The sequence below is a fragment of the Ooceraea biroi genome, chromosome 6 (assembly GCF_003672135.1).
Source record: "Ooceraea biroi isolate clonal line C1 chromosome 6, Obir_v5.4, whole genome shotgun sequence".
NCBI classification, from domain to species: domain Eukaryota; kingdom Metazoa; phylum Arthropoda; class Insecta; order Hymenoptera; family Formicidae; genus Ooceraea; species Ooceraea biroi.
Window position 1 is genome coordinate 4,370,189 of NC_039511.1, and position 21,309 is coordinate 4,391,497.

Here is a 21,309-nt window from a genome sequence, read left to right on the forward strand (position 1 = left end):
TAATTGAAGAAGATTGTCTCAGCAAATCTTGTTATCGCGTTTTCTCCAACAAAAATAAATGGAGATCGTCTAACGCTATTTCACGTTTACAATTAAAATGCAATTTCAGTATCTCGAATTTTCGAATTTAAATCACAGTTGCGCTACGAGAGAGAATATACATCTCGAGATCGCGAGGTCAAAATCCCGGTGCAAAAAGTCGCGTCCACCCTGAGATCCGTCGCCTCTCATTTCCGAATCTCATGATCGGTTTGCCATAAAACGTCCTTTCACTCTTTGGCACTCCATGACAATTGCGGTAACTATACCGAACGAGTGGGAGACGATCACTTTTACGACGTTACCGCGAATCCACCCGTTGGCTGAGTTTTGGGGTGAGTCACGCTTGCGCAAGTCCGACAAGGTGCCGGAGCCAGAACTACGTGCAACAACCATGCGAGCTTCAGTTTTCGCCAGGACATCGTCGTGAAAAAAGGGTTGCGTCTGCTCGATACGGAAAGATCTCCCTTTCTCTGTTGTCGTAGGTCACGATCTCCTCGTGGTGCGCGTCGCTCGTTCGATCGGAGCGATCATGAGGACGCGCTTCGATCGTAGACCGCGTCGCGGTGGCATCAGCAGCGACGATATCGTCCCGCGAACGGTCGAATGAGAGTGAAAGCGCGACACGGGGGTTGCACTTGGAAGCGAGTATTTTGCATTTCACCCTTCTCACGTAGCACCGATGGACTCTATTAACACGCTATGATTTGACTCGTTCCGTGTTTGCCGTGCGTTTATACTCGCGCGCACTGGCGGATCTGTTGGCGCTGTGTAACGATACATGTTGCATTAATTGTCTTTCTCTGTGCCATTGCAAATCTCTTCCGAGCTGTCATCCGAAGCGTGAAAGCTGTGCATCGCGCGAGTGTGGATTCATCATTCAAAACTCGCGTCACTGATGGTTAGATGAATTTTTTTTTAATTTCCGGTGGATAGTCGTCGCGCGGTACCCGCGCCAAATTCTCCCAGGGGTCACGTGAGGTGCGCGGATGGAGGGAAAACCGATTCTGTGGTAAATCTGAGGCTCACCGAGGGTGCATGACGACCTGTGCGCTTCCCAGTGACTGTATGGCAACGTCCACGGTGGCCGATCAACATGAGGCCGCCGTCGAGAAGACCTCGCCGGACGTTTCCGAGCGCGTTCTCATGAACGTCTGCCCGCCGAGCAGCTTCCCGGACAAGTTTCAAGATTTCTTCGCGGCGCTCACCGAGGACGGCGACGATCTACCCAGCATGCTCGAGGACAAGCTCATACCTAGGTAAATAGCGTGGGACTATGTGCGGGACACGATCCGTAAAACTTATTTAAATATTATGAAAGAGCACAATTCTCGCGTATTCACGGATATAAATTAATTGCCAATTATATATAGTACAGCTAAAATAATATTGAAATGTCTCTGCTGACATACAGGAGAAAGGAGTTTAATTAAACGTGCCAAACACAGAACTTTATCTTCCACGCATCGATTGTCTCGTTCTCATGATTAAATAATAATTATAAATAGAGATACACGGATGTGCGCGCGCGCGGGCCAATGTAATCCGATTAAATTATGATCGTCCCTAATATCGAAGCGGGAAATAATTTATACGAGTATTATACACGAGTTACCGCACTTTAAAAGCGATAATACAGCTTCTAAATTGTAGACGTTTCCACGCGCGAGCGCATGAAATTTGTACTCTCTGCGAGTACAATTCCGGTACAAGTTCCAGCTGCAAGCCGCAAAACGCAATAATGCTGCACAGTAATATACTGCGCGCGCGGATTCGAGGGCCCTGCAACTTTATCTCGAAATTACGTTTCCCGTGTCTGGAGGGCTATTCGGCCCCGTTACGCCTGTCGACGTGCCTGTTGGAGTTCGCGGCGTACGATGAACACGCGCGTGGGAAGTCTTTGGTATTGGCTGAAGCCATCTGGGATCCTCGCAATCAGATTACTTGGCTTGTCGCGAGACGATTCCACGCTAATACTGCACGCCTAATGAACCGAGTCTTTATGTAACCGGGCTTAACGCCAAGCGAAAATCGAGCCGTAATGTAACTTTAACAGAGATCATGACGCTGCACGAAGATAGGATCGGATTATTCACAGACTCATTCAATCAGTAATCAGTCTCGCGAGCGTGCAATCTGAAAATTCACCCGAGCGTCTCACTTGCAGGAAACTGGACAGCATGAGCGTGGACGCGAAAGGCAGACGCTGGAGTAAGAGAACATTCCAGAGGCGGAGCAGCGAGGTGGAGGTCAGCCTGCATCACACCTCGTTGTCCGGAACCCAAGGTCACGGCTGCGTCGACGGTCCGAAGTCGCCGATCCCCCTCCGGCGCAGAAGCTCGAGCATCGCCGTCGCCAGACCGACGCCGGATTTGCACAGGTTGTTGCCTCGTAAAAGTGATTAATCGTTTCATTTGTGTTGGCCACACGACGTCTGGCGGACGATCCGGTCCGATCCCCAGCACCTAAATCACGTACGGCTCCGTTTTCGCAGACGTTTCGTGGGTTGCCCGCGCTCGATCTTTTCAGGGAATTCCGCGAAATGTAAATTGACCGAAAATCCGTGTCGGATTTTACGAGGGCGAGATCGCTTATCTTATGTGTGTACATGACGCTATTCCATATCTGTGGGTAGGTTTCTACAAGCGGAGGCTGGTCCTTGGGGTCACCTGTCGCCCTCGCCCAGAAGCCCCACAAGAACACCGGCGATAAGTCCCGGTACCGTGTCGTCGTCGTCGCATCTAACAATAAGTCCGGGCGCCAGTCCGGGCGGACCCAGTCCGACAAGTCCTTGCGGATCAACATCCGGTGCCCGTGGACCGGGTCCTAAGCAGTATCGCGGCAGGACGAGCAGCATGCCAGCGGTTCCGCGTCACAGGGTAAGGCACGCGACGATACGAAAGAACTGATAGCTTCTGCAAGATAGGAAAGAAAGCTTGCGGCATCTCACGTCGTAGAAGTAATTTGCAGTTGGCACGAACTCGGTCTGAGGAACAACAGAACGGTTGCGAAATAAGGGAACGAGCGTATGATGAACCTTACGTACGTAGATCGATACTGCGCGTGGCTGAGTTAATTTCCACGGCCATTGTCGGCGAGCCGATACCTCGAAATGTTGCCGAAAGGCTTTCTCTATATATCGGGCGACGACGGCGGAGATTCGCGCGCATTGGCGAATCGAATTGGATGCGTGAGACCGCTAAAACGGTTCGGTCGCGCATACAATACGATGCCGGGAATATCGTAGCTGTCATTCTTCTCGAATTTCACCGAAATTCCCGTAACGTGTTCGCGAAACGCGAAACTGGAATTGGAAAATTGGAGCGACAAGACCAGGCCACCACTGCTGCGAGCTAGAACAATGATTGTTTCACACTGCTGATTAACCCGTTGGAAATCGTACTAATGCAGTTGTCAGGCTGAAATGAAATATCCGAGAATTTGTTGCCGTCAGAGGCTTTAAAATAAATTATTTCATAAATTATTTAATTCAGGTAATTACAGCGGAAAGCATGTTTATTTCCGCGTATCATGTTTTTATTATTTAATTCTAAAACAATATATAATCTTCTTATGAGATAAAGATTACATATGTCTGTACATGTACCAATCTATCAAATCAATCGATGGTAAATTTCGCTGGTGCACGTGCACATTAATCACATGGACAATACAAAATGATACAAAAATGTGTTACATGAAACTCCGCCGATGATTTCGCCAACTTAAGCTTCAACATTGAGCGCCAGTCCGACTCGGTGACCACCTCTGGTAATCTTTGCGCAATCGATGTTGAAGGAAAGGATCAACGTGATTCCATCGTTCAATTTCTGTAAAAGACTCGTGGCCAGCTGGAGATCGGTGTTGAATTTGAATCTCAACGTCGATTTTTCATCGAGCTTGCACTTCGCTCCGGCGCCGACCGTCCACTTTTGCAGATCGCCTCGTCTCGCGTATATGCCGTTCGCCGCGATGTCCAGGTCGGGGTTCACTGCGGGGGATAGACAATCTATAATGTAATTAATAATATAAATGATATCGCGACAAAATGTCCGTGAGTTTTATTTAAAAATGACCAGCAGAAATTATCGATATTTTTTTAACAATTACGCTGAAATTATCGATATTTATTTAACAATTATGCTGCAAACGAGTAATGTCCGGGAAAGTTTTAAGCAAGAACATCAGTGTGACTGTACGAACTTTCGTGCAGACTTGACAGTGTTGGCTTACAGCCCGAGCTTTGTTGTGCGTCAGTATCACAAGCTGCGCTGTCGCAGAGAGAGCCTTTGCATGCTGACACGGTTGATTATCGTGCCAGCTCCGACAAGGAGATTGATAACGCCGCCGTGATGCACACCGACGTATGCTAACCGATTTGTATCGTACTCGTCGACACTCCCGTTTGTCTGAACGCGGAGCGACAGGCTTTCATTACGCTCGCTAAAACGAGGCACGTTTAACCCCAATTAGACTGTCTTAGCACGCGAAAGGCAGCGGCAATTTATTAACTCTCCTTGCAATTTAGGCGTGCAAAATGAGGAACGATGAATAACGGAGAGCGTCATCATCGGAGCAGATTAAAACCACTTCATTCGCCGCGGAAATGTTGCGTCACAAGGGCGACGATGTTTCAGTTATGCTAATTTGCGGGGGATTGTCTGTATAAGCTATCGAGCGATTCCGCGTTTACCTTTGTACAACACGGACAGCCCGTACTCGTGCGGTATGCAAGTGCAGCGAAAGTGAAAATCAACGTCTGCGCAACCGTACGCCAGGCCGATGTCGTTCTTCGTCATCTTGTTAAGGGCGGTGTCGTAGCCGCCCCGATAGCCCACGAAGAGATCCCTGCATCTCACCACGAACGAGCCTAGCAAGCTGGTGCTCGCATTCAGATCGTTTGCTGAGAAGAAAACGGAAAAATCCGCGGTTATTCCACGCATAATTCGAGCTATTCGACCGAGTGTATATCGGTATGTGGGACGATCCGATTTTCGCGCGATCGTTTCCACAACATGACGCCTGCCGTCGACAATTTATTTTTCGCCTATTGGGATTCAACGGTCCATTACGGATGCTGGTAATCCCGTTTACCCGCCTCCGCACGGGCTGAATCGAAGCGTAGTTTAGTTAGTCTCTTTGAGAGTTGACGCGAAAGTTATCCTAATGTACCGCATTAACGAGACGCGACATCGACGTTGCTGTTTTCAGACAGCTTCCGAAAATACTTTGCACACGATATTTGTGGAAAGTGTACAACTCATTTGGAAACAAATTGCGTACATGCTCATGCCGCGGTGCTCCTGAGAAAGTTACGTGATACAAGTTAGCAAGGAATTTCTACTCTTTCTGTGTCTGTATACACAAACAAGGAATTATTTATTAAAATTTCCCTTAATTGCAACGTGCAATTGCGAAAATGGAAGTTAGAAATTCATTCCGGCAAGTAATAACGAGCGAAACTTTATGAGTGGCATACGTTCAATCTTATACATACATATATATATATATATATTACATTTCTGCATTGCCGGAAAAAAACGTCAGAAAAACCATCAAATACGAAAGCGTATCTACCGTTTCCGCCGAGATAATTAATTACGGATAGGCGGGGAGGTGTACTGTAGATATCTCGGCACATCGCAATAATTTTATATACAATATTAATTATTTCGTGCGTATGTAATTACAGAAAATTCTCAATAATTAATAATATCAAATATTGATCTGGCGTTACATAAAAATTACAAAATTGACTGTTTTTGTATTTTATTTCACTCTCTTTAAAACATATTTACGTTATAATATAACAGATACTAATATGTCACATTAATTTCATATCTTAAAAAATTTATTCTTTAGATGACGGCATCTCCTTTCTAATTCATGAAAAATTCAAATGACTCAACTGTTACCATAAAAAGTTTGCTCCATCCCTTAGCATGAATATATATAATACAACACAGAGTGACGCCCTTTGTTTATCGTATACTTTCCACCAGCAATGACCCAACCGAAGCCTTGCAAAACTTATAAATAGCGGATGAATTCGTTCCACGTATTTTATTGCCCGCTTCACAGAGAAAAGCCTGCGGCCATTATCGATAAGGCGATTAACATTGGCTGTTTCCAAGAAACGTGACGCGCGATACCAATACGGACAAAAAACTAACCATCGTTTCCGGGAAATGGCGAGTTAATTTAAATTAATATAAATTATAATGGAATATAATTGCTTTTACTGACAAATCTCGCAGTGTGCGTTGATTCTCTCGTTGGTGAACTTCGTGCCAACTTTTACGCATTTCGCAGCAGTCTCCGGATTGTAAGTGCACTCGGAAAGCAAATCAACGCTCTTCATTAACAGGCTGTTAAATTCGTATCCCAGAGAAAGCACACCCTCGGTCGTCCATTTTAGCAGGAGAGCTCCGGCATTTGCCTTGTACTTCGTCTCCATCAGACCGCTTAACTGACGTCAATCCATTGTGAGTGAATTATCCAATTTTTACTCAGCTCTAAAACACTTATATCTCGGCCGATACTTGTTTCGCAGGTATTATTCAGATTATCTGGATATTTGGTGAACATTGTTTGGTTGCATTATTATAATTCCACTCGACGTGCGTTTTACAATGACAAATACGAGCATGGCGTTTATTAAGCTTGTTAATGCTAATAAAACAGTAGCTGTTTTATATGCATTAAAGTATTGATTTGCAGATATACTTCGCGCAGTAATACGTGGACACGTGTTTTAATGCACGGTGATAAAAGTCCATACGCATTTTTTTCAGGCCACATATTCGGACTCGGCATTACGCGTATACATCGTTTGCATAATCCGGCGTGTAATTAAAAACAAATATTGCCGCACGAAAGCGTTGATTCAGCTACATATCCTCGTGTAATTTTTCGCGGGATAGGCGACAAACCGGCCAGATTGTTTGCTTTCTCCCTCGGAAGAATCGACAGAATCACGGATGCGTATACGCGATTATTGAGTAACGTAATCATTTGCACGTGATGCGGACAAAATATTTCCCATGAGCGTTCAAATATTTTAGTGATCATTTGCAACAAAGCACATATTTGCGCAGTGTACCTTCGATGCTTCAAAATTCAGGGTTGTGTCGCTCGTTATCTGGAATCTTCTGGCAGACTTGGTCTTGACGTTGAGCTTGATAAGGCCCTTCCCGTGATGGTAGCCCGTCGCAAAAACGTCCCTCGCGTTTTTCCCAAGATCAGCAAAATTCGGTATCTCCATCAGGAATTCAGGGTTGCCGTGGGACAAATTATCCTCGTATTACAACGGAGGGAGTAAACCTATCGTTACGAGAAAATACCGTTACCACGGAATACAGAATCATTATGGGAAATTTCTCTCTTAACGTCGTTCAATTAGCTGCGACTACCCACGCGCGCGGGTAGCGTCCGAATTAGACGTCTCAATTTGTATGCACAACGCGTCCCGCCCTGAATCCACCCTGAAATTCACTCAGTCCCGTATTATTACGCCATTCAGCACATTTAATTCGGTATTCCGTCTACTGAATTGAGACGACTAATTTCGAGGAATTTTATGGACCTCCAAGCTTTTCCTTCTCTCCCTTTGTGTCCCGCATTACCTGCGTTTCCCCGCCGTGTCAGACACGGGATTCAAAAGCAAACTGGAGCTCCGACGTAATGCGAACTGACAACAGACGCGAATGTTCTTTGACATGACGAAAACATGGTCGATATTAGCTTCTCGTCGTGGCTGAAATGAAATTCTAACGGAGGATTAATCTCGCGGGTTTTCTATGCGGCGACAACTGTCGAGATGGAGATCTATTTCATGCTTCATCGCAATCATCAACGGAAACGGAGTGAACTTGATCGAGGCAGGAAGTAAGGCACGGTTCAAACTATCGACGCAGATCGGTATTTATTCACAAAATTCCTACGTTCGTGCATACAATTTGATGAGAATGAGAGATGAACAATAGTCATGCATGACGGATGCGTCGCTACGAGGTAGTTTGCATCGATCAGCAAACGCATCTGGATGCGTGTCCGCTTTCGCCGCTTTTCCGCCTCGTTTCGCAACTGCGAAGGACGACGAACGATCAGCACGCGTCCGTGATGCGTAATGATGAAACACGCTAAACCTTATACGTCAATTTGCGTCATGCATCGTGATTTAATCAACGAGCTCACCGGCAAATCGCAACAAGGTAACGCGTGTAACCCGTAATCATCTGATGAGCTACTACGTTTGTGGGCGGTTCGTGAAGTACTCATGTGACGTGTCCGTATTAGATCTGCCAAAACGCGGGGTGCCAAACGTGCCCAGTCACGGAGGCGCGAACGAAAGGGCGAAGGGCGCATCAAGGAAACGTCGGGCGCAAACGTCACCTTCCGTTTCTAACAATGTTTAATCGGTCGGACTGAACTCCGTTTCCTCCAGAATGATCAATATATCAAATAGTTATGTATCTATATACACGGACCAAGCAAACTGATCGCGCGTAATTGTTGTTTGCCATAGCCGATGCTGGCCGATACGAGACGCAGTGGTGCAGTGGGTACCGAGGAGGGCGAGGCCGAAGACGGGGTGGAATATTACAGGCTTCGATCGTTCTCCATTACGGCGAACGGGGTCTTCAACTTGGGCGATTCGCTGAAGACGCGGCGCAGCAGGAGCATCAACAGCGTCACATCCTCCGGTACCAGCTGCAGCAGCACCCGGGAGGCCAGGTTGCTCAGGTGAGCATAAACTGAACGACGACAATCTGCAAACAACGTTAACGCAAATTGTTAATGGAGTCGCATCACATTAATGCGGTTCATTTCACTCACCGTGCATTCGCCACGTCGTGTTTACGCTCATATCATGATATTTCCGGGATGACTCCAAAAATATCGGAGCGTACAATTGTTTGTCCAACGCGATGAATTATTAACAGACAAACAAGACCTGCCTGCGGCGCCTTTATAATTACAATATCCATTTGCAGTTCCGCAATAAACCGCACATTTTAGGCAGTTATAGTTCGTTGTCGAGAAGCACGAATAGAAAGGAGAAAAAAGAGAAAAAAAGAAGGAAAAGAGCAGAGTGCACGCAATTATCGAATAAAAATAATTATATTTTCTTTCTCTCTTATAGGCTTGCGTCTGTTTATATGTATGTACATGTATACCATCCCGCTCGAATAATAATAACGAAAGGTATAGCGTGCTGGCTGTTGCTGAAGCACAACGGCTGAACGTTATAATTGGATACTTTCGCGTCCCTATGGTTACCGCATATAAATGTAACGCGTAAATAATGGATACGACCAAAGAGAGATACGCTCTGAAAAATAATCTTCCACGTGGTACACGTGCAAACGTGCCCCTCCTCTCCATATATTCATCTCAGGCTCGGCGGTTTATTCCTTCCTTCGAGAGCTTCATCACGACAACGCGTTAGTCGTCCGGCAAACAAAGAAAAACACGAGTCGAGTGCTTCCGCGTGCGTGACTTGGCGTGAAACGCAAAGCTTTCTGTATGCGGGGGACGGCGGGAGGGGGCACGATAAAATACCCCTCGGAGTGCGCGAGATCGCGCGAGTCGGAAATCAGCGACGGAAAAAGCTTCCCCGCTCCTTAACGCGAGATCGACAGGTTGAGAATCTAAATTTACATTTTCCGGAAGCTTCCCTTCAGGACCATCCAGGAAGTTCACCCTCTGATCTTCCCAAATCGCTGTTTATACGCGATCCCTCCTCCGTCTGCATCATCGTGATGGCGAAGATGATTTGCGGCGTGCCGCGTCTTCCGGTCGCCCAGCTATCAGGAGCACTCGATTACTCGGCAACTCCCGTGCAAGCGCAAACTCCGAGTAATCGGCGGCTCCACGAGCACTTAAGGGCGCCTTAATTGCCCGCGGGTAATTACACGCCGCCGTAGACTATGCCCGACGGTTGTCGGCGTGGCGCGGTGGATTAACATCGTGAAGATAGTCATCACCGACCCGCGCCGTTCGTTTAAAGAACGCGAATAAAGACGTCCTTTTTACGCTGACTTCTCTCGCATCCCCCGGGGCGCGCGATTCGGACGAAATTTTCAGCGTCGTCAAATCCCAAAAGATTATCCCGGGCGGACCGGCGAAAAGTGCCAGCGACGACGATCGAGAACGAAGCAACGCGACGTGTAATCTTGGAGAGTGTTTCCTCAACGTGTATGTACATAGAATGCAAGGAGCCTCGGGAAAACGAGGATGAGGCGGAAGCTGCAACGTGCGCGCGTATCGCGTGCGCGTGACAACGAGCTGGCGTGATGGATAATTTTCACCGCGAGAGACGCGATCCGTCTCGCAAGGTTGTTTCGTCTAAAGAAATGAAAAATAGACAAATTTAAGGAGGCAGAACGCGCGATATTATTATCGCAATATCCGCGCGGCTCTGCGACGCGTTCGCGTTCTGCAAAGGTCCGCTTTTGTCTTGCGCTGGCAAGTTACGGATCTTTATTTCATAGCTCTATTATCCTTTGCCGCGCGCCTTCTTCTAAAGCGTCGAGTATACGTTTGCTTAATTCCAGAGAGAAAAAAAATATATAAAATACAGCCGCAAAGAGGAGCGGGCGCTCTAATGATTATAATAATGAACGGTGATGACAATGGAAAGAAAATTTTCATTGCGCTTTTTAATACAAAGCGGAATCGAGAATTTACGGAGCAGTTCGCTTTAATTTTTACAAAGGCAATTGTAGATACGATCGTGTGCCGGCAGATTTTTCGTTCACGAGATAAAATTACATCCAACATTTTCGCAACGCGAGAAACGCAGAATAAAACCGTCTGGCGTCGCGCGCGTAATAACGACAATAACCACGGCGGGTCGAATAAAAATTGCTCAGAATTATATATCTTTCTCTCCAACGCGCTCGAGCGGAATTGTCATTATTACGTTAACGAAGGGGCAGCTCGAACCGGACGTATTTTTCGCGGATCAGCTCGTAATTGCGGATTTAATCAGACTTAGATCGCGATATCCAGCGGCGATCCTGAATATCACGCGTAATTCAGCGATTCGATCTCTCGATTGACTCATATCTCTTTTTCTTTCCCGTTCCAGCTCGGCCTCGCAGCTTTCCGGCATAGGGGCGGAGGAAGATGCCGACAATGATCGGGTCGCGACTTACAAAGTGGGTATGCTGGGCGCATCGGAAGTCGGAAAAACCGCCCTCACTGCGCAATTCACCACGAGCGACTACATCTGCGCGTATGACGCGTCTCTCGGTAAGTATATATACAGCTTCCTCTTTCCCTCTCTCTCTCTCTTCGTTCTCTCTTTCTCTCTCTCTCTTTGGAGTTGCTCTCATCAAACCTTCCGTTTAATTTGGAAAAAAAGTCGACCCGACCCCGCGACGTGTGACGGCCGCGTAACGAGGCGGCCAGCGGATTTCCACGCGAAAGCGTCGCTCCCGAGGCATTGTGCGTGATTAAATTCACGGATATACATCAAGAGGAACAGCAATTACGCTCTCTCTTCGCAAACTGTCGCACGTTTGCGAAGTGGATAGATGGTCTCTTTTCAATCACAAACTGCGTCTACAACGGGGGTCGCCTCCGCGGGCAGGAAATTGACGTCGTCTCCGTTTTTGCGTTCGAAAGAGCTCCGAGCGCTCCGCGGCTGTACGTCTCTCCTGCATTCGGCAGATCGTTCACGACGTGCTCAGCTATCTGGCATTTAATTGCCCGTCGTTCACTCGCGAGCGGTTTGATCCTCGCGAAATTGCGCAGGTTCCCGTTTAATAATTAATTCAACCGGTGGAAAACTTTTGATCGTGACTCCGAGGGACAGAGTGATGCATCGCAGGGGGTGCGTTTGAAGCCATCAAAGCTTCGTAGCGCAGAGCGATAGTTGTATCAATTAATTTCCCGATTACCCTTACAAATTATTGCGACGCAAACGCGCGATATCAGTTTCTCTCGCGAACAATTGCGTTTTCCGTTTTGCTGCGCTGTTTTGGAGTCAGTTTTGCGCACTGGTCGCATTCCCTTTTTCCCTCTGGTTCCAGGCGTCTGCAGACATTTCCGGATCTGTCACAAGTGACCCGTAAGATACTTTTTTACGAGTACTAGTTTTCATTCGCGACTATCAGTAAAAATTGACGATCCAATGAACGTTTAATACGCTTCGCGCGTGCAACCCGCTTGAGTACGGGAATTCAACCGTGCAGCTCTCGTTACAGCAATAGCAATAACGCTGAGTTTAACGGTCCAGCCGGGCCAATTAATTTACACGAGCAGCACAAGTTCGTTTAGAAGCAATTTCGCTAGTAATGAATTGTCCACGGCGCATTGACGCTATGCTTTTATTCCTCATTTCTCTCGCGAGCTCCCCGTCGAAAATACGCGCTCGCTCAACGAATTTGTCTGCAATTAAAACTCCCTCGTTTACGATACATTTTCCACGTCGCCTCGATGACCTCGCTGCGAGAGGAGATCTCGTCTCCCCGTTTGCGCTCCGGCAGGCAACGCGGAATTTTCTTTGCGCTTCGTCTAGCGCAAATATGAGTGCGTTTCGCATCAGTCAAATCTCTCAAGATGAGTGCCGCCGGGGTATATCGAGTATACCGGTCTGAACTGCTTGATGGAATACATAGTGCTGCAGCGGAAACGACGGCGATAAGACGTTGTTCGGTATTGACCTGAAAAGGAAAAGGCCTCTCGGTCGACCTCACTTCCTCCGCATTCTATTCGCTTCTCTTCTGCTTCATTCCGCGGACGATATACGGTATGCGCGTACGTGCAATATTTTTCCAGCGTTTCCGCTGGCGAGGTCACTTCTGCGGCTTTCAACGGTGATTTTATTGAAGCTGCACACGCTTATGAGCACCCCTTTACAAGCACCGGCTGGCCGCGACCTGCGCGAGCTCTCAGAGCTGACTCCGTTGTATCGACCTTCCACCCTGTATTCCGCCGAGAATATCGTCGATATTTCGCATATGAGGGATATTCACATCTTCCACCTGTCCGTGCCCGCCGTATCTCTCGGCGTTATGAATTCAGTCTGCCACATCGTAACCGGTCCCTTCGTCCCTTCGGGAAAGAAGAATTGACGACGGTTCCAGCGGAACTTTATTGCCAGTTTGAGGCCGTAATTAGATGTGTCTCTTCAGATAAATATCTGCCCGTGTTTCTCCCTCCGTCGCGTAATATTAATGGCAGATTAAGCCTATATATAACTCCTAAAACGCGAGAGAAACAGAGATAGAGAATCAGAGAGGAAGGGTGAAATATGATCGCCGGGGACGCATTATATGGACAGACGTTAATACTTATCATTTTAATTATTGTATCCTCGCAGCGAGACATTAATCATTTGCAAATTACACACATTTGTATGCGAGAAACACTAATAACGTGTGATTGTGACTGATGGCCGGCTGATGCATTGTGAATTTCGTTCGCGGGATTTTGCAGACGAGGAATACGGGCAGAGAAGCGTGTCGGTGATGCTCGACGGCCAGGAGACCGAACTGGAGATCATTGATCATCCCTCCGCAGAGATATCAGTGAGTAGACGTAGTGCTTTACCGTAAAAGCGAAACCGTCGCTAAAGATAACGTCGCGGGACACATCGGAGTGATGTATCAAGGGGTTGATCACGCGACAAATTGCGTTGGATGAGCACGTCGGTGGGACACGACGGAAGACATTGTTCTGACGCTTTAACAACCCCTAAATACAGATTACGACATGATGCCATTTTTATCGGGTTTTCTTTTCTTTATTATTGCGGATTATTGCTGACGTGAAACGATCGCGGGATACGGTTTTCTATGAACTGTCACGTAACATAAGGGTAGGCGTACAAGGGAAACGTATGTAGGTGTATCTTATTTGCTAAAGAAGATGGACTGCTTCGCAGGAGGGTAATGACGCGAGGGCGAGTCACGCGGATTATTTGTCTGGATTTATCGAGACAGATCGGTATATGATATGGCGAATAGCGTCAGCCGCGAAAGAAAATATTTTATTACTCCATTATTTTATTACTCCATCGTGATGAAGCATATGATACGCGCATAAAGAATTTTTATTCCAAACAACGTATGCGCCATTTGTTGACAAATAAATACCAATTAACTATTGAAATATCGATCGGACATTTCCCGTGCGAATTTCTCTCTATTATTGCACTCGTTTTGTTTCGAGGTCGAGACCTTTTGTTCCACCTACAATCCGGACGTGTACGTGGTGGTCTATTCAGTAGTGGACAGAAGAAGCTTAAAAGTGGCCGAGGAAACGTTGCTATATTTGTGGAAGAGCGATTACATGGCTACTCACGGTGTCATCCTGGTCGGCAATAAAGTGGACCTCGAGAGGAAACGGGAGGTGCCATCAGTGGGTGAGTAGAAAATTTCCCAACGAGGCTTTTCCGACGTATTTACGATCTGCAAACTATTACTACTAAACTGCAAACTATTTCCAAGAGTTGCGAGAGAAATGCGGATCAGCAATTAATTCAATTAACCCGGATTCAATCAACTTGCGATTATGTAATGAGATTTACACAGCTTATGTCTCTCGTGTTGGCTCGAGGAAATTGCTGGAAGCGCAATTTTCGCAAACCTCAAATTCCGCTCAAATTCCGCTGCAGATGATAAATATGTAATAAACAACTCTGCGAAAATAATACAATTTCTGTCGATAGTCGGTCGCCGTTTGGCAAACAGCTGTGGCTGCAAGTTCATCGAGACCTCGTCTGGCCTGGCTCACCACGTGGACGAGCTTCTGGTCGGCATCCTCGCGCAAATCAAGCTGAATCCGCAGCGCAGCCGGGACCAAGCCACCAGACGCCGTCGCAGCAAGCAGCGCAGGCGGATCTTGAAGCACCTGCTCGGCTTTAAGAGGAAAACCAAGAGCTGCGAGAACCTCTTCGTACTTTAACATTCTCGCGCGTGCAAAGCGGGAGTGATCTTCACCGATTTCGCGAGCGTGTCGCTCCTTGGCCCTTAGGACGCGTCCTATCGTCGCGATCGGTCTCGTGGACGGGGCGGAAATTCTGCGACGTGGGCGAAAAATGTATCTGACGAGAGGCCACGGATCGCTAACGTGAATATTGACAGAGCAGCCTCATGAGCTGCAACGGTGCGCGATCGGAACGCGAGGAAGCTCGTGTCGATGATGTACGCAACGGGAGTCGTCGAGCGCCTTTGCGTCCGCGAGAACATAAGGCACCGCGTCGTTTCGTCGAACTTCAAAGCTCCGAATAATTAGAGCGAGGAGGATTAAAGTGAAATTCCCCGTGAAACGCGCCGTGCGTGCATAAATAACGATTCTCCGAGGGCTCCCCGATGCGTTGCCTCGCGTCTCTCTAAGTCGCTCTTTCTCTTTCTTCCCGTTCTCTCGCTCCCGCACAGAGAATAATTGTTGTTGCATATTCCATCGGGCGATATTGATGTACGCGTTGATCTCTCACGTGGCTTCACGTGCGAACGCCACGCTGTAATTTATCACGAGGGCGACGTCAAGTAGGACAAACAGCGCAATAAGTTGGAAATTATTATCGGCGACGAATGGAACGTGCGATGAAAATTGCATATGCAAATGCTCTCCATTGTGAGAGGCAAGCTGTTGCAAGATCACGAGGACGCAGACACGATGGTGTGGCTCTGAAACGCGGGATTAATGCGCGCCGGTGTTTAAACAATTTCTGCGATAATTTTCCAACGCTTTGTGTGGTGTCTTCTATTGTACCCACGAACTGTAATCTACTTGAATGACTACTTGATTAAGACGGTCGCAGATTCGTCATATTTCCGAAGATGTGAATAAACTACTTGCATCCGATAATCTAGATTAATATTTGCAACAGTACGCTGGTATAATTAATAATAATTAAACTCCGGATTACACAGTAATGCCACTTTGAATGCAGGATTAATCGCGAAAACACCAATTTACGTAATGACTTCGCCTCGCGATGGAAATCTGCGTTAACAGGTATCGAACGAGCGATATAACGAATTCACAGCGTACAAACGCGTTAAATTATCTCGCGATGGAAGGGATTGAGATATCATAAATATTGTACAGGGAATTCTCTCTCGTGCAGCGCTCTTTTCTTTAAGAAGGAATACTCGTTCTCGTACAAACTTGTTACTTCGCTGCGGCTTGTGAAGAATTTTCCGAACCCGAGTAATTATTCAAATTGAAGGAAACTTAACAGGTAAATTAACAAAAATGCGCAAATGATAAAATCTTTAAACAACGTGCGAACGTGCATTTCATTCGCGCGGTGTGGGATCAATGGAACGAAACCGACCAAACGCAAGTATCTTGTACGCAAAATAGTTTTGCAAAAATAGATGTACAAGTGTCGATATTAAAAGATATAAAATTTACACCGCGGATGCCGCGTCAAATGGCAAGTGACATACCTGTGTCTGCGTTACACTGGTGTCTATTTAACATCGATATTGTATAAGAGCAATTGGTAGACGATTTTATTTTCGACATATCACGTAACTGCGAGGGATGCATTTATTGGTATTACCGCGTGATCGACGTTACGCGAGCGGCTGCATCGAGCTCGTATTTCGCAGAGAAAACCCGATATTTTGATTAGGATTTGTCGGCCGTGTGTGCGATTTCTGTTTAAAGGAATGGAGTAAAAGTAATGAATGTTTTATATGGATTTTTAATAAATTCCTTTCTTTCATTTTCTGCGAAAAGGCCGTTTCTTCCTTCACTCTAGTCGTCGTCGTGCACGCCGTATGCCGTGTGAAGCGAAGAATGTTTGTGAATTTTAAGCGAAGGTGCAATATTTATTTATCGGTTGCCTCTTTTCTACATTCGGTTTCCTCGATTCTTTTATGAATTGCTACGACGGCAACATGAAGGCGCAAAGAGGGACGATGACGGTGCTAATATCATCGGAGGTGGTAAAGAGCGAGGGCAACACGGCCCAGGTGTTATCGGATAACATCTGGGTGGTGGAACACACGGTGGCCGCCGTGGTGCAGGTTTGCAAGGGATTTCTTCGATCCTCGGGGGCAGGATTATGCTCCACGATGGCGATGGCGGAACACCCGGGCATTTGCTAAAGACCATAATACTTTGAAAGCATAATGCCATCTTGCACAGGAGAATATTAAGTAAACATGTCCTTCCTTTCACATGCAAAAGACGCGAAAATTTTATTGTAAACGCACGCTTTACAAAAAAAAGTTAAAGGGAAGTGTACCAGTTGTCAATAGTGCATATCAGATACTTCAGTTCCTCCATGTCGTCCAGCATGACTTCGATTTCTTTTTATTTACGTTGCAGGACATTATTTTCTAGTTCTGCCTCTAGTTTTGTATTCCGATTTAACATCACATCACAACTTTTCAATTCCAATACGCTTAAAATTTTTGTGCGCCTTCCGAGAACAGAATTTTTCAATGAAAAATCCGCTGCGCGATGAAATTGCAGTTTAATTAATACGGATATATTTAGTACAGATTCATATTCTGAATGAAGTCACGTAACTGACAGTAACTGAAACGTTAAATGCACGTCAGCTCTAGCTGTTATTCAGATATTTGTTAGCCTGTAGGAAGTGTACCATATACAATGTTTTTGTTGTAAAATATATTTTTGCAATTTGTGGTAAACAATCGTGCGGAATTATGGCACTGCCTAAAAAAACTAGCGCTTATCAGAGATTAGTATTGAAAACCGCTTCCATCCTACCCGAGAGATTTCGTGCCGCGTTCCTGCATCCTGCAGGTATATTCATATATGAACTTTTCCGAATAAAAGAGTTGACTTTTAAATTGACTGAAAAGAATATTTAATAAAAATAAAAAGCGTTTTTCTCTTATATCCTGTCGTTAGGCCCAACTACCATATTTTTCTGGGCGCCGATGTTTAAATGGGGGTTGGTAATAGCGGGCTTAGGAGACATAAATCGTCCAGCACACACGATTTCCCTCAGCCAAACCGCGAGTCTCATGGTAACGGGCGCTATATGGAGCAGGTATAACATCATTCCTGCTCAAAATTGTATTCACTGCGGATTATATGACGACGCGATGTACATACACGCTATTCGTTCGAATTTGTGCATTTCCAGATACTCGCTAGTGGTTACACCCAAGAATTATAATTTGTTTAGCGTCAATCTATTCACCTGCGGCACGGGAGCGTACAATTTCATCAGAGGGCTATTATATCAACTGCGAGAGAGTGGAACAACGGACGAATGAAACTGATCAAGAAGGAAGAAGGCGTATCAATTATACACATTTTATATATAAACGCTTTTATTTTATAAAATTACTTTACTGTCACGCTAACTATCCGTATATCATCGTAAGGCTTGTCAGTCTTGGGATTCGTCTTCACCTGACTGATGTTCTGTACGACTTCCATACCCTTGTGGACTCGGCCGAACACTGTATGCTTATTATCTAACCAGGGCTAAAAATAGAACGAAACATTCGCACTAAGTCCTAACTCTAGAAAATTTCATTTTAACAAAACCAACTAATCACGAAATTTCATGTAAAGTAAGTTTACTCACCGTCGGCGTCAAGGTAATAAAGAACTGGCTGCCGTTCGTGTTCGGTCCGGCATTAGCCATACTCAGGGTGTACGGTCGGTCGTGCCTCAAGTTCGGCTTGAACTCGTCCTCAAACTCGCCACCCCAAATGCTCTCGCCACCGGTACCGGTTCCAGTCGGATCGCCCGTCTGTATCATGAAGCCTTTGATAACCCTGTGAAATATGTGGCCGTTGAAGAAGCCGTTCTTCGCGTGCACGCAAAAGTTCTCCACCGTTTTGGGGACGTCCTTGCCGAAGAGGTTCACGTGGACGTCGCCGAGCGCCGTGTGGATGATCGCTGTGTCGTATATCTTCTGCATGTTCGTCGCCTCCGTGGACGAGATGATATCTTCCTTCGACGGCTTCTCGTTGAAGACATCGCGGTCGCACTCCTGGCTCTTCGTGTCCTCCGGCTCTCGCCGTGTGAACATGTAAAACCGATTCTTCTTGTGAGCGGTGCAGAACAACGTCGGGTCGGGCCGGTTCATCTCCATCGTCGGATTCTCCGATGCCTCCATCTCGAAAGTTACCGCCGCGGTTGTCTTTCTCGCTTTTCCCTGTTATATTACATGTCTAGTTGAATTTCTCCGTATTTGAATTGGTAGACTTTCATTTTAAGTACCTGGAACAGTGCTAGCTGCATCGGCCGAATATTCTCTGGTTTTCCCATGATCTTGATGCAACGATTTGTGTAAAGGTTCACTATTTTGATCCCCAGCATGGTAGGATATAAGATAATGTAACCAGACTCGTCAAAAATTATATTTCCCAGATTCGTTTCAGTTTTGTCCAGCTCTCTCTCGACTGCCATTCTGCAACAATAATAGAAATAATTAATATATTTAATATAAATGTATTTGCTGAAGAAAACCAAGTGATCCAGGATCGTACAGAAGTATAATTCATATTTCAATTTACTCGAGGTAAAGGGTTCAAACAACGTATTTTACCTGCGCCCAAATTCCATGTTCGGCAGTTGCTGCACAGTCTGCTGTAATTCGCTGAACCTCTGGAGAGTTTCGTCGAACACCCTATACAATTTACCCGTGCGGAAGTTAAAAACCCTGACTTTCCGATCTCCACTGAGGGACGCGAATCGTTTGCCATCGGGCGATATCGCCAAGCCGCACGGATAGGTTTTATTTTTCGCAAATTCAAACAGGTCGGTATCCAACTTCGATTCGAACGATATGGACTTGGGAAACTTGTACTCCAATTTCGGACCGGTCCAGTATTCCAGTATTCCCGCTTTGTCGACGGAGATGCATGTCTCGTACACCGGATTGTACTGCAAACAAGAAACATTATAATCAAGCTCTCTTTCATGATATTTCAATATTTATATTTATCGTAATCTAACTTGCCTTCATGATGACGACAGGTTTAGTGTGTAATTTTTCAAATACATGCAACGGCATATTCGTTCCTTGACCGTCGTAAATGTATATCTTACTGGATTCCTGCGAGGACACTGCCACGGCAGGTATAGCGTCACCAGCCGAATATACCCATTCAGCACAGAGTGGGACATAGTCCAATTTAATCATATTTATCATATCTTCAACAACAAATACAGTGTACAATAAATATACATATTTTATAAACGCCTTTTTCAAAAGCTAAACATATAAATTTCACCTCAGCTTACCAAAATTAATAACGTCAAATATCTTCATAGTTTTATCTACGCTGACTGAGCACATGTGAACGCCATTGCAACTAGCGGACATTGACTGTATCGTCATTAAGTGAGCACGAAAATGCTTCACGAACTCAATTAACTCCTCCTGCTTTTTCCAAAATTTTACGTGTCCGTCACAACTGGCGGTTATCACAAAGTTTGATCTGTATTAACACGCATGAGCAAGTTCTTGAGTAAGAATGTAAGACTATATGCATCATTGTGATCATTTATATTTTGTATGAAATACTAACTTTGTCACTAAAATGTGAGTTATCACGTCCCTGTGCATGTAAGACTTCTCGTAACACTCGCAACATGGTAAATTGTCTATGTATACCTTTTCGTACTCCAATACTGCAAAATTTTAGAAAAAAGTTTTAAAGAATGCAATGAGAATTTTTTTATAGAAGAATTCTGAATCTTTTTGATTCGCCAAAATGTGTCAAGTGAGAGAGAAGGAATAATTAGACTAAAACATGTAAAACTCTAATAAAACAAGGACATTTTTTATTTATCAGTCAATTCTCAAAAATTCTCAAATATTCAAGTCACATATTCAAAGTATGTGACAAACACGGCAATGAACAGTAATTACATAATTAACCAATTTTTATTAATGATATTATTAATAGATTTATTAATGATAGATGAAATTTAAATAGTTTCGCTCAAGAGATGCAAGTTAACCTCGTTGTTTCTTTTGCGGTGCAGCTTCCGAAGGCAATGGTCCGATCCACTCATCCTCCGCATCACTTCCTTCGTGTTCACGTTTATTCGACATAATTGTCACTGTATAATTTTATATATTTCTCGTTAATAATAAATAAATACACCTACATAACCCGTTCCGTAAACGTTTACTGCTCTACTGTGCGTCTCTTTTCCTATTCTCCTCCTTCTTCATTCTTCTTCCATTTCATAATTATGTTTTCCCTGCTCCTGCGAATGATCGTGATAAAAATTCCCTAGTGACGGACCAATCATTTATTAGATAAATACGACGGTCGCGCTAGTGTCACATTGGTC

The 21,309-nt window shown here is 45.5% G+C and overlaps 4 protein-coding genes across 4 annotated transcripts; 2 read left to right on the forward strand and 2 right to left on the reverse strand.

Moving 5' to 3' along the window:
- The first annotated feature begins 408 nt into the window (after nt 1–408).
- LOC105281511 (GTP-binding protein RAD) lies at nt 409–16,745 on the forward strand. The gene is made up of 8 exons (XM_011342780.3): nt 409–1,298; nt 2,207–2,419; nt 2,675–2,918; nt 8,567–8,784; nt 11,135–11,298; nt 13,489–13,580; nt 14,224–14,416; nt 14,723–16,745. Exons 1-8 carry the CDS (start codon nt 1,078–1,080, stop codon nt 14,956–14,958), a joined length of 1,581 nt encoding a protein of 526 aa, XP_011341082.2. The 5' UTR covers nt 409–1,077; the 3' UTR covers nt 14,959–16,745.
- LOC113562070 (voltage-dependent anion-selective channel protein 2-like) lies at nt 5,706–8,555 on the reverse strand. The gene is made up of 2 exons (XM_026970172.1): nt 7,142–8,555; nt 5,706–6,508 (listed from the first exon to the last, which is right to left on the reverse strand). The coding sequence occupies exons 1-2, from the start codon at nt 7,301–7,303 to the stop codon at nt 6,278–6,280; spliced, it is 393 nt and encodes a 130-aa protein (XP_026825973.1). The 5' UTR covers nt 7,304–8,555; the 3' UTR covers nt 5,706–6,277.
- Nucleotides 16,746–17,684: 939 nt separating the features above from the next.
- Nucleotides 17,685–18,263, forward strand: LOC105281614 (mitochondrial pyruvate carrier 2). Its single transcript, XM_020032283.1, has 3 exons — nt 17,685–17,784; nt 17,893–18,034; nt 18,131–18,263. The coding sequence occupies exons 1-3, from the start codon at nt 17,685–17,687 to the stop codon at nt 18,261–18,263; spliced, it is 375 nt and encodes a 124-aa protein (XP_019887842.1).
- Nucleotides 18,264–18,302: 39 nt separating this feature from the next.
- On the reverse strand, nt 18,303–21,192 carry LOC105281617 (peptidylprolyl isomerase domain and WD repeat-containing protein 1). The gene is made up of 8 exons (XM_011342956.3): nt 20,971–21,192; nt 20,535–20,637; nt 20,248–20,444; nt 19,964–20,157; nt 19,550–19,887; nt 19,222–19,411; nt 18,581–19,156; nt 18,303–18,477 (listed from the first exon to the last, which is right to left on the reverse strand). Exons 1-8 carry the CDS (start codon nt 21,062–21,064, stop codon nt 18,334–18,336), a joined length of 1,836 nt encoding a protein of 611 aa, XP_011341258.1. The 5' UTR covers nt 21,065–21,192; the 3' UTR covers nt 18,303–18,333.
- Nucleotides 21,193–21,309: the final 117 nt, after the last annotated feature.

What these genes read in the sequence shown, in the direction of transcription:
- LOC105281617 (XM_011342956.3), bottom strand. Translation starts at nt 21,064, where the DNA reads ATGTCGAATAAACGTGAACACGAAGGAAGTGATGCGGAGGATGAGTGG. An exon ending in ACCGCAAAAGAAACAACGAG is followed by an intron (nt 20,638 to 20,970) that starts GTTAACTTGCAT and finishes AAAATTTTGCAG; the next exon opens with TATTGGAGTACGAAAAGGTA. An exon ending in TTATTACCTTGACGCCGACG is followed by an intron (nt 18,478 to 18,580) that starts GTGAGTAAACTT and finishes TTCTATTTTTAG; the next exon opens with CCCTGGTTAGATAATAAGCA.
- LOC113562070 (XM_026970172.1), bottom strand. Translation starts at nt 7,303, where the DNA reads ATGGAGATACCGAATTTTGCTGATCTTGGGAAAAACGCGAGGGACGTT. An exon ending in TGAATTTTGAAGCATCGAAG is followed by an intron (nt 6,509 to 7,141) that starts GTACACTGCGCA and finishes GATTGACGTCAG; the next exon opens with TTAAGCGGTCTGATGGAGAC.
- LOC105281614 (XM_020032283.1), top strand. Translation starts at nt 17,685, where the DNA reads ATGGCACTGCCTAAAAAAACTAGCGCTTATCAGAGATTAGTATTGAAA. An exon ending in CGCGTTCCTGCATCCTGCAG is followed by an intron (nt 17,785 to 17,892) that starts GTATATTCATAT and finishes TCCTGTCGTTAG; the next exon opens with GCCCAACTACCATATTTTTC. An exon ending in ACGGGCGCTATATGGAGCAG is followed by an intron (nt 18,035 to 18,130) that starts GTATAACATCAT and finishes GTGCATTTCCAG; the next exon opens with ATACTCGCTAGTGGTTACAC.
- LOC105281511 (XM_011342780.3), top strand. Translation starts at nt 1,078, where the DNA reads ATGACGACCTGTGCGCTTCCCAGTGACTGTATGGCAACGTCCACGGTG. An exon ending in CGGGAGGCCAGGTTGCTCAG is followed by an intron (nt 8,785 to 11,134) that starts GTGAGCATAAAC and finishes TTCCCGTTCCAG; the next exon opens with CTCGGCCTCGCAGCTTTCCG. An exon ending in ACGGGAGGTGCCATCAGTGG is followed by an intron (nt 14,417 to 14,722) that starts GTGAGTAGAAAA and finishes TTCTGTCGATAG; the next exon opens with TCGGTCGCCGTTTGGCAAAC.